General features: G+C 35.9%; 1 protein-coding gene across 1 annotated transcript in view; it reads left to right on the top strand.

Annotated features, from left to right (window-relative positions):
- Positions 1-3,104: 3,104 nt before the first annotated feature.
- Positions 3,105-13,319, top strand: part of LOC114136861 (dipeptidyl aminopeptidase-like protein 6) — a 266,529-nt gene continuing 256,314 nt past the window's right edge. Inside the window, exons 1-2 of the mRNA XM_028005229.1 lie at positions 3,105-3,364; positions 3,447-3,514. Coding sequence (XP_027861030.1) covers positions 3,458-3,514 — 57 coding nt within the window. The 5' untranslated portion in view covers positions 3,105-3,364; positions 3,447-3,457. The remainder of the gene's footprint in view (positions 3,365-3,446; positions 3,515-13,319) is intronic.

Below are 13,319 nucleotides of genomic sequence, written 5' to 3'. Positions count from 1 at the left end.
ATTATGTTTAAAAAAATAAGTAAAGCTTTATATTGAAAGAAGTGATTTGGAAAATTATTCTTTTGCCTGATTTTATTTTTTGTTATATGAATTACTTGCATAAATTATCATTTTGCTCCTTAAATTACCAAAATTTCCACTTAAATGTATATTTTGGTCCGTCTGATGATGTAATTTTTAAATATTAAATGATAATTTGATCGGTTACTCAGTACTTGAGACTTTTTTCCTCTTGCGTAATTTCTTGGATGGCTACTTTTTTCTTATACTTGAGTAAAAATACATTAAAGTAGTGATACTTTTTCTTAAATATACTTCTTTGGTACTCTACTCTCCTCTGTTTTGTACCCATTTTACCACATAATTTTTCTCAGTTCACATAAATTTGCAGCTACACATCAGATGACGCTTTGGCAAGTGGTTTTGTTTAAGAAAAAATGAGGGAGGAAAGAAACCAAAGGAGTTTGACCTGATAGGACTGGCTACATTTTGATAAAGTAGCTGCTGTTGCAAAATAACGATATTTTCTTGGTTGGAAAGGGAGGAAATGCCACTGATCACTTATCAGTGTGGTCAGGAATATTTAACACTAAAGTATTGAGAATGCATTGAGAAAATCATGAGCAAATGGATTTATTGGAGTTTAGAAAATTCACTTAATGTATCCGTAAAAACCAGAAAACCAAATTGTTTATGTTCTGTTTTCCTAAAGAGATAAAATTTAGTTTTTTTTTCTTTGAGGATCGAAATAAAGGAGGTTTTCCTCCTCGTCTCTGTTGTCCAGAATCCAGTCCTTATTTTGAGATGATCTGAAGGTCAGAGGGAACTCTGACAGCAGAGAGGTGAACCTGCCTCTCTGATGTCCTCACCTGTCAGGTTGCTTCAGCAACGCCGAGCGGCTGACAGCCGGACGTCCAGACTGACCGACAGCCGATAGCCTCTGTCAACAGACTAATTTAAAGGAGCTGGGGAGACAGGCTGCACCAGAGAGGTGGAGAGGACTGAGCGCTACACATTACGGAGAACAGCGCTAAACCAAAATGATGAAATCTTTCATGTAGAATATCATGTAGTCTTAAAGGACTAGAAAACCTCATCCATTTGTCTTTAGTTGCACTGATAACTGCAACGGTTTCATCCTTAAAAAAAAATCAAACTTCCAGCTGCAGCTGATCCAGAACGCTGCTGCTGGAGTTCTGACTAAAGCCAGGAAGATAGAGCGTGTCACCCAGACTTTAAAATACTATTGTTAATTTATAAATCACTGAACGGCTGAACCTGTTGGTGTATCAACCCTCGAGGCCTCTCAGGTCTTCTGGTTCTGATTCTGCTCTGCATCCAGAACCAGAACCACAAGTAGAAGCCATGAATTAACTGGCAAAAACAACTTTGGAAAACATTTTCAGTCGCTCTGTTCAACACTCCCATCCCTCTCTTGCGACGTCCATCAGGGTCGATACCGGAACGATACAAATATTAATATCAGAAATGTTTTTCTTCACATTTAAATATTCATCCAACTTACCGGGTGGTTTTTCTACAGGGCTTTAATTAGGACTTTTCCACTGATGATCCAGAGCCTCTCATGCAGCTGGTTTGAAAGCAACATGTTTATTTCTCTGCACACTTCAGAGCATCGCGGTGAAAACGAGTCGCAGCTCGGCACCAATCTGTCCAGCTAATTGGCTCACTTCAGCGAACGCCTGCCCTCCTAATGCCCCGTTATTAGGAGCATTAGCTACTAATTGAGACCAAACTGATCCACTTCCTCTCTCTGAGATCATGATTGTAACTGTCACTGCTAATTTGTAACTTTCAGCTGTTGGTGTCAGTCATCTGGGCAACCAGTTGAAGCAGACGTGCAGCTTTTTCTACAAAAATAACAAAAAAACCAATACATTTCAGATTCATATGATATTTATTTTATTTTTAAGGAATCTAGAATACTTTGATTCATTAAAAATGCTTCTTTCTTTCAGTGCAAAAACAAAGTTGCTGTGAAAAATACTTAAAATTCATTTATTTTACACAGGAATATGAATTAAATCAATTCTTAAAAAGCTGACTAAACAAACCAACAATCAGAAAACGTTCTAGTTGAAAAAAGTAAAATAAAACACAGAAATTAGAAATGATCAAAAATCTCTTTAACCCATTTTTTCCTTCCACTCAACTTTTTTATTTAGTTGAATGCATTCAGCTTCTTTACCAAAGAGCCTCATTATTCCTGTCTACTTGACTGTCAACAGTTGATTGTCAATTTTTCATTTAAGAAAAAGTTGGGCGGCTAAGCTAACCTAATAGCCTAATAATTTTAATTTAAGTTACAGAATTTATGCAGAAACCTTTTTTTATTCAAATATAAACAGATGGAATTTGATGGAGTATAGAATTAAAAATTTAAATACATTTTCTGTTTTTTTATTTTTTTTAAATCATAGAAATCATCATTGCAATAATGGAAGAATAAACAGAGGAATAAAAATATATAAATAATATAAAATAATAAGCAAAAACATTGGTAATATTTTGTAATGATCTTAAGTAAAGTTAAGAAAAAGTGAAATGGATAAAATAAAACAATATGAACTGTTAAGTTAAAATAAATGTGACTATTTTCTTAATAAATGTGCAAAAATACATTAAGTACATAAAATAAACTGTCTGCTACAATAAAAATAAAAGATAAGATAAAGTTAAATTTCATTAGAAGAGATAATTACATGTTTCTGATTAAGTTTTTCAACAGAGGCAACATGATTGTAAGTCAGTTTCTTTAAAATTATTAAATGAGGGGAATTTTTTTTCATTTCACATAAAAATTTGCTGGGATTATAACTAGATTTATATGTTTAATCTGAAGAAAAGGCTGAATTATTAAAGATGAGAAAGTTTTGATAACTCCTTTTTCTGTAAGGAGTTTTTGCAAAAATATTCCAGCATAAAGTTAAAAACAGTGGAAATGTGGAAATACATCACTCTGAGTTTTACTTTACTGAAACACCAATCTATAAATGTTTTTGATTATCTGTATTTTTTCAGCTGTGTGGCATTACAGTGGTGAACACTCGCAGCTTTCTGCCCAGCAGTCGCTGCTGTGGAGTGGGCGCTGATGTAGACAGGCTGAGCCGTCACAGCGGAGATGCGCTTGCGCATTTCTGCGCAATTCCAAACGCGTCTCTCCACCAGCCGGAGCTGCTTGGAGCTCCAAGGCTTCTCCAAACTGCGCGCACGGAGCGGAATTTCTAACCCGGAGTAGTGAACTTATCCACGGATTTTACTCTTATTTAACCAGATCTCAGAGCTGGACTTCATCTTAGCGCACAGGAGGATCAATAAGCGATCAATCAGCGCTGCGCACCTGGTAATTATCACCCAAATTCCGCACCGCTCTCTGCTCCAACTTCATTTTTCTCCAACGCTTCGCTTTTTGCTGTTTTTTGCAGAACTTCCCAGCATGAATCAAACCGCGGGAGCCACCAATGCCTACCGCAGATGCTCCAAAGGAGGGAAGGTGAGCGGAACTTTCTGTGACAAGTTTGGATTTGGTCTGAACGCGCTGCTAATTAACGCCCCCGCCGCTGCAGCGCGTGTGTGTCTGTGTGTGCGCGTGGGCGTTCGTTTGTTTCTAATACTTTGTGGGGACCATTTTCCTGACACATACTACGTTGTGGGGACTGAAGCCTGGTCCCCACAAGGGGAAACGCTGTTTTTGGGTCAGGGGTCAGATTTAGGACTAAGGTGTGAATTGAGCTTTGGTTAGGGTTAGGGATGTAATGGATAGGGTAAGGGTTAGGCTGTAGAAATGAATGGAAGTCGATGGAAAGTCCCCGCAAAGATAGCCGCTCTGACATGTGTAGGTGTGTGTGTGTGTGTCGGGGGGGGGGTGAGGGGACATGGCGGAAGCTCAGAGTTGGGGCTTCACGCAGCTTTCGGCTCGGTTTGACATCTGTAATGAATGCGGGCACAAAACATTTAATTTTAAACTTTTTACTGATGAAAACTGAACTTTTATATAAAACTTTTCTTAAAATATAGTTGATTTTAGCGATGGGCTTTGACAAAATGCGATGTCTCTCACTGGTTTTCTCAATTCTTTTTGATGTTTTTATATTTTCTTTTTGATTTATCTGCTTAGTTTGGACCATTTTAACAGGAATGTGAAATGATCTGGTTCTGGTTATTTTTTCCCCTCTTTATTTACTGTTTCTCGTCCAAACTCGTGTGTTTTTTCCCGGTTTTGTGACCTACATTACTTCTGCTGCTGAGAGGAGAGATGGAGGATGTGGGAGGACACAGTGGGGACAGCATGGATGTCTTTTCCTCAAAGAGGAACAGAACCAGGCTCTTCCTCTACAGATGTGCTTCTGTCAGCATCAGCGCAGGTGACGAATGAATGCTTATCATGAGAATACATGACACCTGCAGGGAGCCTCCACAAGCAGACCCCTTGCTGGTGGAAATATCGATTTGTACTGCAAAGAGCATTGATGGAAGAGGTTCTGTGTAGAAAGTCTGCTAAGTGACAGGCGCATGGTTTGGATTGAAGAAATGCTGTTGAGGTGTTTAGTGTTCGCTTTAATGAAAACTGACAGACTTGTTTGTCTTATCAATGGATTTATAGGGACTTTTTTTTTGACATGTTTCCATTAATTTCTGCTTTTTATTGGGATATTCTTATTTTAGTTGTTTTTTATGCGTCTAAGAGGCTCAAAGCAGTTAAATATTCCCAGAATTTCTTCCCATTTTCTCCAGAAGTGCTCTGATAATCCTGACAGTGGGGGCTCAGCCCACTGCAGGCATTTGTACTTAAGGAGAGGATTGGATAAGCTTTTCAAATACTTTTTACTGAATTTTTTTTTTCTTTGAAGTTTTATCTTATTTGTAACTATACAGCTCTGGAAAAGGCAGTTCTCTTGCCTTGTGGCAGGGGGCGCTCATGATCCCAGACATTGTGACCCACAACTGCAAAGTAAGAGACAGTAACAGCGAGCTAGCCATACAGTAAATAAGTGAAGCTACACGTAACGAATCTACGTGAAGCTTGGCCGATACGGAGAGAGAGAAAAAGGTGGTTTGAGTTGTACTTCAACGGGTTTCCCCTTTGCTGTGCAGCATAGCACTAAATTAATAATATCTATATTTCCAAGTTTCATTGAGTTAATGGAATTATTCTACCTTGGCAGCGCGGCTATGGATGGCATGTGAAAGTATAGTATTTTTGCCCTTCAATGTTGTCCGCATGCGTGAAATTTCCATATGTAAACAAGAAGATGCAGGGGGTCTTGTGATTAAGTCAGTGCGTCACCAGCCATGAGCCTCACTGCACATCACTGGTATGTACATAGAAAATTTTACTTTGTAATTTCACGCCTTGAAATTGGGCCTCTGTCTCTTTAAAAATCTCTTTCAGAAGCTCCGCCTTCAGGAAGTCATCACAACATGGTTCCTCTATTAACCCTTTAAGTTTTCACCAGCTTTTTACTAAGATGTAGCTCCTATGATGAGCTCAGCAGATGTGCAGTTCCACCAGGTGTTTGCTAATCGCTGCTGGCTAGTCTGAAGGAGCTGAATGAGGGTTCATCTCATGAACTGAAGCTCGGAAACTGAAGCTCAGAGGAGGAGCTGTGTCTAGAAGGCGGGGCTACGTCCACCCAGGCCTTTTGCTCAGCCGAATGGTTGCCATAGGGATTGAAGGATTTCCAGGGATTCCCCCAGAAAACTTGCTAAGCGCAGTGCTCACAGCACCATGTTTTTGATTTTAAAAAAATGCTTAAAGTTGACAGGAAATTAAAAAAAATCACTTGGTACTTATTCGTTATTGGAAGTCTGGAAGATTAAAACCTAAACACTAACTCTAGAGTCTTAAAAAAAAGGCAATTACTAAAAATAAATAAACAATGCTAAGCCTGGTGGGGCACAAGTAAAGCCTGGTGGCCTGCCAGGCTTATAATGCACTGTGTGAACCTGATTTCTCAAACATGAAATACAGAACCAAAGCAACTTTCCAGGTGAGGGAATAACATTAAAACATGATGTAAAGCACAAAAACGTGAGTTTTACATAATACTAGAACTTCTAAAAGGATTTTAAAGAGGATCTCATGTATTTTCTTTTTGTTTGTTTTGGTTCCTAATCCTCATTAGGAACCAAACCGATTCCTATGAGGAATCAGTGAACTGTGTTCAGGTTACCAAAAGTGAAATCTGTATTTCACTTCTGGTAAATACAGACTCTCTGACTTGGAGAAATGTGATGCTACATGCTAAAACCGTCTTTTCTTTTTAGGACACCAGTCATATAAAAAAGTGATTTCTATCACTAAACACACATATTGTCATATTGATACTGTCATTGATCAAACATTGGAGAAAATAGTAAAACTAACAATTCGGACAATATGGACATTTTTTGGGGGAGAGGGGTAAAATATGATTTAAATTAAATTTCCTTTGGGATTAATTGGATAAATGCACACTTAAAACTTTGCTGTCCCAGCTTTAGTAAAAGTAAATATTAATGTTTTAAACTATATTATAATGAATTACTGTGTTTTATGTATATTTCCTTAGGTAAACATAAAAATGTAGAGTAATATCGAGAGTTTTGGTACATGTTTCTGAGTGTTTAGCTTGTTTTGCTGCTGGTGTTTTTCCTCTTTGCTTTTGTTTTTATTCCCAGCAGGTTGACTTTATTATCCATGTAATATTTATGGTGTCCTTTCTCTCCCAGCATGTTTCTAATTCCGGTTCGTTTCATCTCATCTTTCCCACCGACGACGTGTGAGGAAAAATAGATTGAGACAAAGCGCCTCTCCAGACAGCAGTATCTGTTTCCGTTTCAGCCACAATAATCTGCAGCATCAAACTCTTTTATTGTTGCTCTTTTTTTGTAATCGTGCCCATTTTTAAAGCTTTGGAGAGTGAGAAAATTTCTCTTTTGATGAGCGATTGGTTTTGTTTTGGGTTTGCAGTCGTGTTGAGATGTTGCGTTGTGGATTATTGGCTCTGCTCGGGTCGGCGTGTTGGACCGGATAAGCCTCCGACGGTCACGGCTGTCCGCTCCAGACGGCAGCCTGACAGGTTCATAAACACCTGAGAGGAAAAGAGAGCAACTGGGCTGCTTCTCTAGATTATTTTTGGATACTTGAGAAATCTATGTGACAGCGCGGATAAATAAGACTTTGGTGATGCTTTTGGAAGCAGCGTTGTTGCTGCTGTTGGATATTTGTAACAGAGACTGCACTGGGATACCAACAGTAAACCAGAGTAAGAGTAGCAATACTTCAACATTCAAGTAAAAGTAAAAAGTAGCTGCAATAGTAAAAATATTTGGTTAAAAAGTCGACTCAAGTGCTGAGTAACTAATCATAGTACCATTTAAACGTTACTTCAGACGGAACAAAATATAAAGTTTTGGTATTCTTATGGATAAAAATGACAATAATTCACGTATTAGTGATGAAAATGACTAAATCTGTCAAAAGAAATGTTTGAAAATAAGTTTCTTTCAACAAAAACTTGTGAAACTTTAAATCCAGAAACATTACTCAAGTAAGAGTAAAAAGTAGCCTTCCAAGAAATTACTTAAGAGTAAAAAAAAGTATTTGGTAAAAAGTCTACTTAAGTAATGGATCAAATTATCAATAATTTCATTTAAAAACTACATAATCAGATGGACTAAAATATAAAGTTAAGTGGAAATTTTGGTATTTTAAGGATGAAATTGAAAATTATTCGTACAAGTCGCAAAAAAATAAAATCAGGCAAAAGAAAATTTTTCCAAATCAGTTTGTTTCAATAAAAAATGTATAAAACTTTAATAAAAAGTGCAGGTGTGTGTCTGCCTGGTGAATTTTGGTTAAAACATGTTTGTTTTTTCATTCAGTGGGTAGAAAACCCAGAAAATTTATTCAAGTAAGAGTAGAAACATTTTATAATAAAATTACTGAAGTAGATGTAAGAGTACAGTGTAGTAAAATTTCTCCTAAAAGTAATTTTTTCCCCCAAAAATTAGTTACAACTCAACTCTATTTAAGGTGTTTCCAGTACAGATTCAGTTATCCTGACTTTTACTTATTTTATTTCACTTTTAATTCTTTATTTCAAACATGGTGGCAGTATAAATTAAATGTTTGAGTTCATATTCTTTGTCTTAAAGTTGTTCTGAGACAATTAATTGATTGGAATAATAAAGTAATTTAATAATTGATTAATTGTTTGAGTACAAACTTGGAAAAAAAGGGAAACGTTCTGAGGTAATAAGAGCATTAAGTAAGAAAGACTGTACAATATTTATACATATTGTGCATTTAAGATAAAGTTCTTAAAATTGTATAGTTAGATTCACTTATACTCATATTAAGCACCTTTTGCTATTTAATTAATTGGTTAATGCAAAAAATAAACAATCGTTGCATTTTAAGCAACAAAATGTATAATTTTTTTATTTTAAAAATTAATTTAATGTAGTTCTGATGTATAAAAGTCGATTTGATTTTATTTCCCCATCTGCTATATTTTAGTGTTGCTTTTATTTCTACTTTTAATCATTTCACTTGTTTTAAATTCAAATTTTATTCATTCTTTGCTCGGCACTTTTGTGCATGTCTGCTGTTTTTAAATGAGCTCTGCTCGGCAACGACCTTTTAAAACGTCAAGGTCTTTTTCACATTACATCCAGTTTCAAAACTTAAACGAGAAGATATCTTGATTTATCAGCGGCTCTTTAACACGATTCAATACGTGGGACGAAAGGATGAATGGATGGAGGAAAGAAAATCCTTTATCCTGTCTCTATGTTTCCAAATACATTGAGATAGTTTGGGTTTATATTTTTTAAATGGCTTCTTCTGTTAAACTCAATATTCAGATAGAGAAGTGGTGAAATATTTATGCTGTGAGCGAGAAAACAAATGAATAAAACAAGCCAATCTTCTCAGATTTTGTCTGATTGTCAGGCGGGACGTGGCGGTAAAAGGTCGCCTGTTGAATCGTCTGATATAAATCCTTCCTGGGAGGATCTGCAGACGCTCCTGTGAGAATCTGCCCTTTTTGCAGCTGCTGATGTATAAACATGTTTTTCCTTCTCTCGCGCAAAATGTACACAAACCAGGAGTTTCTGAGTCGGTTCATCTCCCTGCTGGCTGACCTGATGACTCGCTGCAAACACTCGGATGTTTATGTTTTTCCTTCAGTAATTTCATGATCTTCCTGGTTGCCGTTATTACTCATAATTAATTTTCTGTTTATAAACGATGCAGTTTAGAGTCTTGTATGATGGACTAAAGTGTGGATTTGATTAAATAAATATACTTCAGGTTTTGTAATGAAATGTTGACGTTATGTGACTGACCGCAAGTCGGCAGAGCACAAACGGAGAAAAAGAAAAAGCATTAATTTATGCGAAAATTGTGATTTGTTTTCTTCAAAATATATCAGTGGAAGTCATAAAGTAACAATCCCATGATTTAAATTACACTTTCAGAGGTTTTAAAATAGTAAATTTTTGCTTGAATTGAGCTTGTTTACAAAGTAATTTGAACCAGCACTGCATTGCTAGTTTTAAAAATCCCTATAAAAAGAGATTTTAATTTTACTTGAACAAAAAAGGAACCTATTTCTCTGATTTTTAAATGAAACTTATACACCTGATATCCGCATGGACCAAACCCATTCATAAATAACTTATAGTTATCTATTTTAATAGTTCAAACATCAAATATACCTTAACATATGTTCATGTAAACAGAGGAAACATACTTCCCCCTACAGCTCAAGCAAAACTGCAATGGAATCACTTTTTTTGCATCACGAGTCGTGATCAACAACTGGATGTTACTACTGCCGGAAACGACAAAGAAGACAACAGGAAGTTGAACTTATTGCTTGACTTTAATTGCATTTCTGATTTAATGGAAACACCAACAGTGTGATATTGAGTTTTTTCGACATTAGGGAAAGACTGAGAAAGTTTTGCGCACATTTTTAATGGAAACTTGGCTACTGGTGATGCTGTGGTCGGACTTGATAAACTGGTGAAGTCTCAGTCATTGAGTTCATCAAGGTACTGTTTTGTTCAATTTCTAACTAAATTATTGTATACGTACTATGTGTTTACATGACTGTTCTTCCCAACATGTTTATACTTTCACACAGGTTAACTCTCATCGATTGATTAAATAGAGAAAATAAATAACTTTATCACAAAAAGGGTAATTCAGTTCACAGGTTTCGTTCACAACAAAACGAAGAGAAAAATACAATCTCATGCAGCCATTTCGGGATCAAAACAAACTCTGACAGTTCAACAAAAATTAAAAGACTCTTATGAAATTCATAAGAGACAAGAAAAAACCCAGGATCTTTGGCTACTCACAACCAGAATTTAGAAACCGAATGGCTGGAGGAAAGATTAGTTTTCTGTTGGGGAGCAACTTAATAAAAGTTGTGGGGTACCAGAGTAAAAGGGGTTGAATAAATGTCTGGCATCTTTTTTTTCTTTATTTTTTTTAAAAATACATCTTTCTTCCAATTCTCAACCATACACCACTTTGTGTTGGTTTATCTTAGTCAAACACGTCGCAGTTTGATTTAATTTGATAAAATGACAAAACACTATTAAATTTAATAAATAATAATGAAAGTTATACGGTGTTTTGAAAGCAGGAATTGGGTTTATCTCAGAGATGAGATTACATCTGGTAAACACTAGAGGGCAGTGTTGCACTGTAAGGAAGTGAGTGCTGAGAATTCAACAAACAACAACTCTGCCATGTTTATTTGTTTTTACTGTTTATATTCATCATACAGCAACTCTACTGGACTGGATCAGATTTCCAATCTGTTTTTAATTCTAATCTGGTAAATATTTGGCTCATTCTTTCTAACATAAGCATTACTTTCAAATGATTTTGCTACAAATTTAGATGTATAAATGGTATATCTTGGTTTTATAGAACCCGTTTCCTCTCCTGGATCACTCCACCGTATAACCTGCCCTCCGTTTGTGTCTCCAGTTCCTGCTGCTCCTTTTCTTCCCTCCCCTCACCTCCTCTCGGTCACAGCAGGATAGTTTGATTATCTTGGCCCCTGACGGCCCTGTGGTACTGCATGTGCACACTAAATCCCAATTAGCTCCCTCCGGTTTCAGAAGTTTGGTAATCTCTGCATCAGCAAAAGCCAAGAAAATCCCCCCGTGATCACCCTGCGATCGTTTTAGATTTACAGATCCATGATGAGAATATGAAAGTTTCATTTTTGTCCTTCTTACCTGTTTGTCCAAACCTTATTTCGTCACATTTCACTCCCAATCAGTTTAAAAGTATTTACACTCCTTTAAGTTTTTATATTGTCATATTCAAGCAGAGCTGGCCCAAGACATAAGCGAGTTAAGAGGCTGCTTAGGTCCCCCACACCACCAGAGGGCCCCCAGGAGCACCAAGCTAGCATAACTTATATTTAAAATAACATTAAATATTGCTAACTAAATGACATTACACATGGACAATGTTCATATTATTTTTTATAGACTATAAAAACTATAAAAAAGTAGGAAAAAAAATAATTTTTTCTATTTTTCTTTTCACAGTTTCATATCCTACTTGTTAACTTGTTTTCTGTAAAATTGTTTACCAGCTGATTATGAAATTAATTTCAGAAAATTTTAAGGAATTTACTAGAATATGAAAAACCAAATATTAGTAAAATTTCAAACTCAAGATTTCCTAATTTTTTGCTAGAAAATGCCAGATTAATCTAAAAGTTTCAGTTTTCAGGCAGAAATGTACTCTGCACGCCGTCACTGTTTTGTTCAGTTGAATTCAACCACATATTTAATTTAATTTCTCTTTGGGATTAATAAAGTATTTTTGAATATGAATATGCAGCGTAGATCTTTGTTTCAAAATGCTCACTTTGTCATTTGTTCTTTCACCAACTAGCAGCAACACATCCATTCATCATATTTCTGTTGACATATTTTTCTTAGACATTGCAGAATCCAAGTAATTTATTATTATTATTATGGCAGTGGTTTCTTGGTTTTATGAGATGCGTAATTGCAAGGACTGTTTTTAAAATGTTTAAATGAAAGTGATTGCTACTTGGGTTTTATACCTTTTAATATTTATATTTTTAAATGTTTACTGCTAAGTGACCAGAAAGGAAACTGAGTTTACATGCATTTGGATCGACTGGACTCCTTAATTACAGCGGCTTTGTTGGGCCACTGCAGGCCAAACACGAATGCAAATTTGCCGAGTATTGATCTCGGCTCTCATTGAACCTGACTCCACATTGTAATGCACAGTTAACACTCTCTTCTTCTCTGGGCTCTATGGAGATTGATTTAGCCTTTTCTTGCCCTATTTTTTATTATTATTTTTTGCCTTCTTGGTGAAATAGGAAGACTGTTTCTGCCTCAATCATCTCTGCGCTTTGATTTCCGTTGCACTCGTCCTCATAAACTCCTTCCTCTTGTTCCCCTGATGCAGCCACACCATCGGATTTGTCATTCGCATGTTGATGATGCCGTTTCATGCTGCTCTCAAACACAGTCGATGAGATGAGATGTCCTGAGTGTGAACATAAAAAAAAAAAAACAAATATACTGAATTCATATGGGGGTAGTTGTTTATGGAGTATTCGGAGAAATAAAACCCGGAGCTACATCTACCTCTGGAATGAATAATGCAACAGAGAATATGGATTTTTTTATTATTATTTCAACACCAGGAGATGAAATGTGTTTACTTCCTAAACATGTTCATTTAATTATGCTGCTGCATTCCTGTTTACAGCAAGTACCCAAAAACTGTACTCAAGTAAGAGTACTTCAACATATTTTAACTCAAGTAAAAGTAAAATGTAGCGTTTTTGGTAAAATCGTCTTTATTTTTCATTCAGTAGGTAGAAAATCCAGAAATTTTACTCAATTAAGAGTAGAGATACTTTATAATAAAATGACTCAAGCATAGTAAAACTACTAAAAGAAATTATTTTTCAAAAGGTTACTTGAGTAAATGGAGCTAATCACTATGAAACTCTGCCTGTTTGTGTGCTGGTACTTCAATACTGCAAAAACACAAAATTTTACGAAGTATTTTTGGTCCAGTTTCTAGTGCTTCCTTTGAAATGAGACAAACTAACTTAAAATTAACTTTTCAGCAAGATAAAGGCTTGTTTTAAGTAAATAATCCCTTAATATTGATAAAAAAAAATCTAGTTCTATTGGCAGATGAATTAAAAATGGGAAAAATGTCATGTAAGTTAAATAATCTGCTAATGGAGCAAATTTTTTAAAATCAATATTAAGGAATT

This window comes from Xiphophorus couchianus, chromosome 21 (assembly GCF_001444195.1).
Source record: "Xiphophorus couchianus chromosome 21, X_couchianus-1.0, whole genome shotgun sequence".
Lineage (NCBI taxonomy): Eukaryota > Metazoa > Chordata > Actinopteri > Cyprinodontiformes > Poeciliidae > Xiphophorus > Xiphophorus couchianus.
Note: the sequence above shows the minus strand (reverse complement) of the source record. Positions and strands in the feature narration are given on the sequence as shown.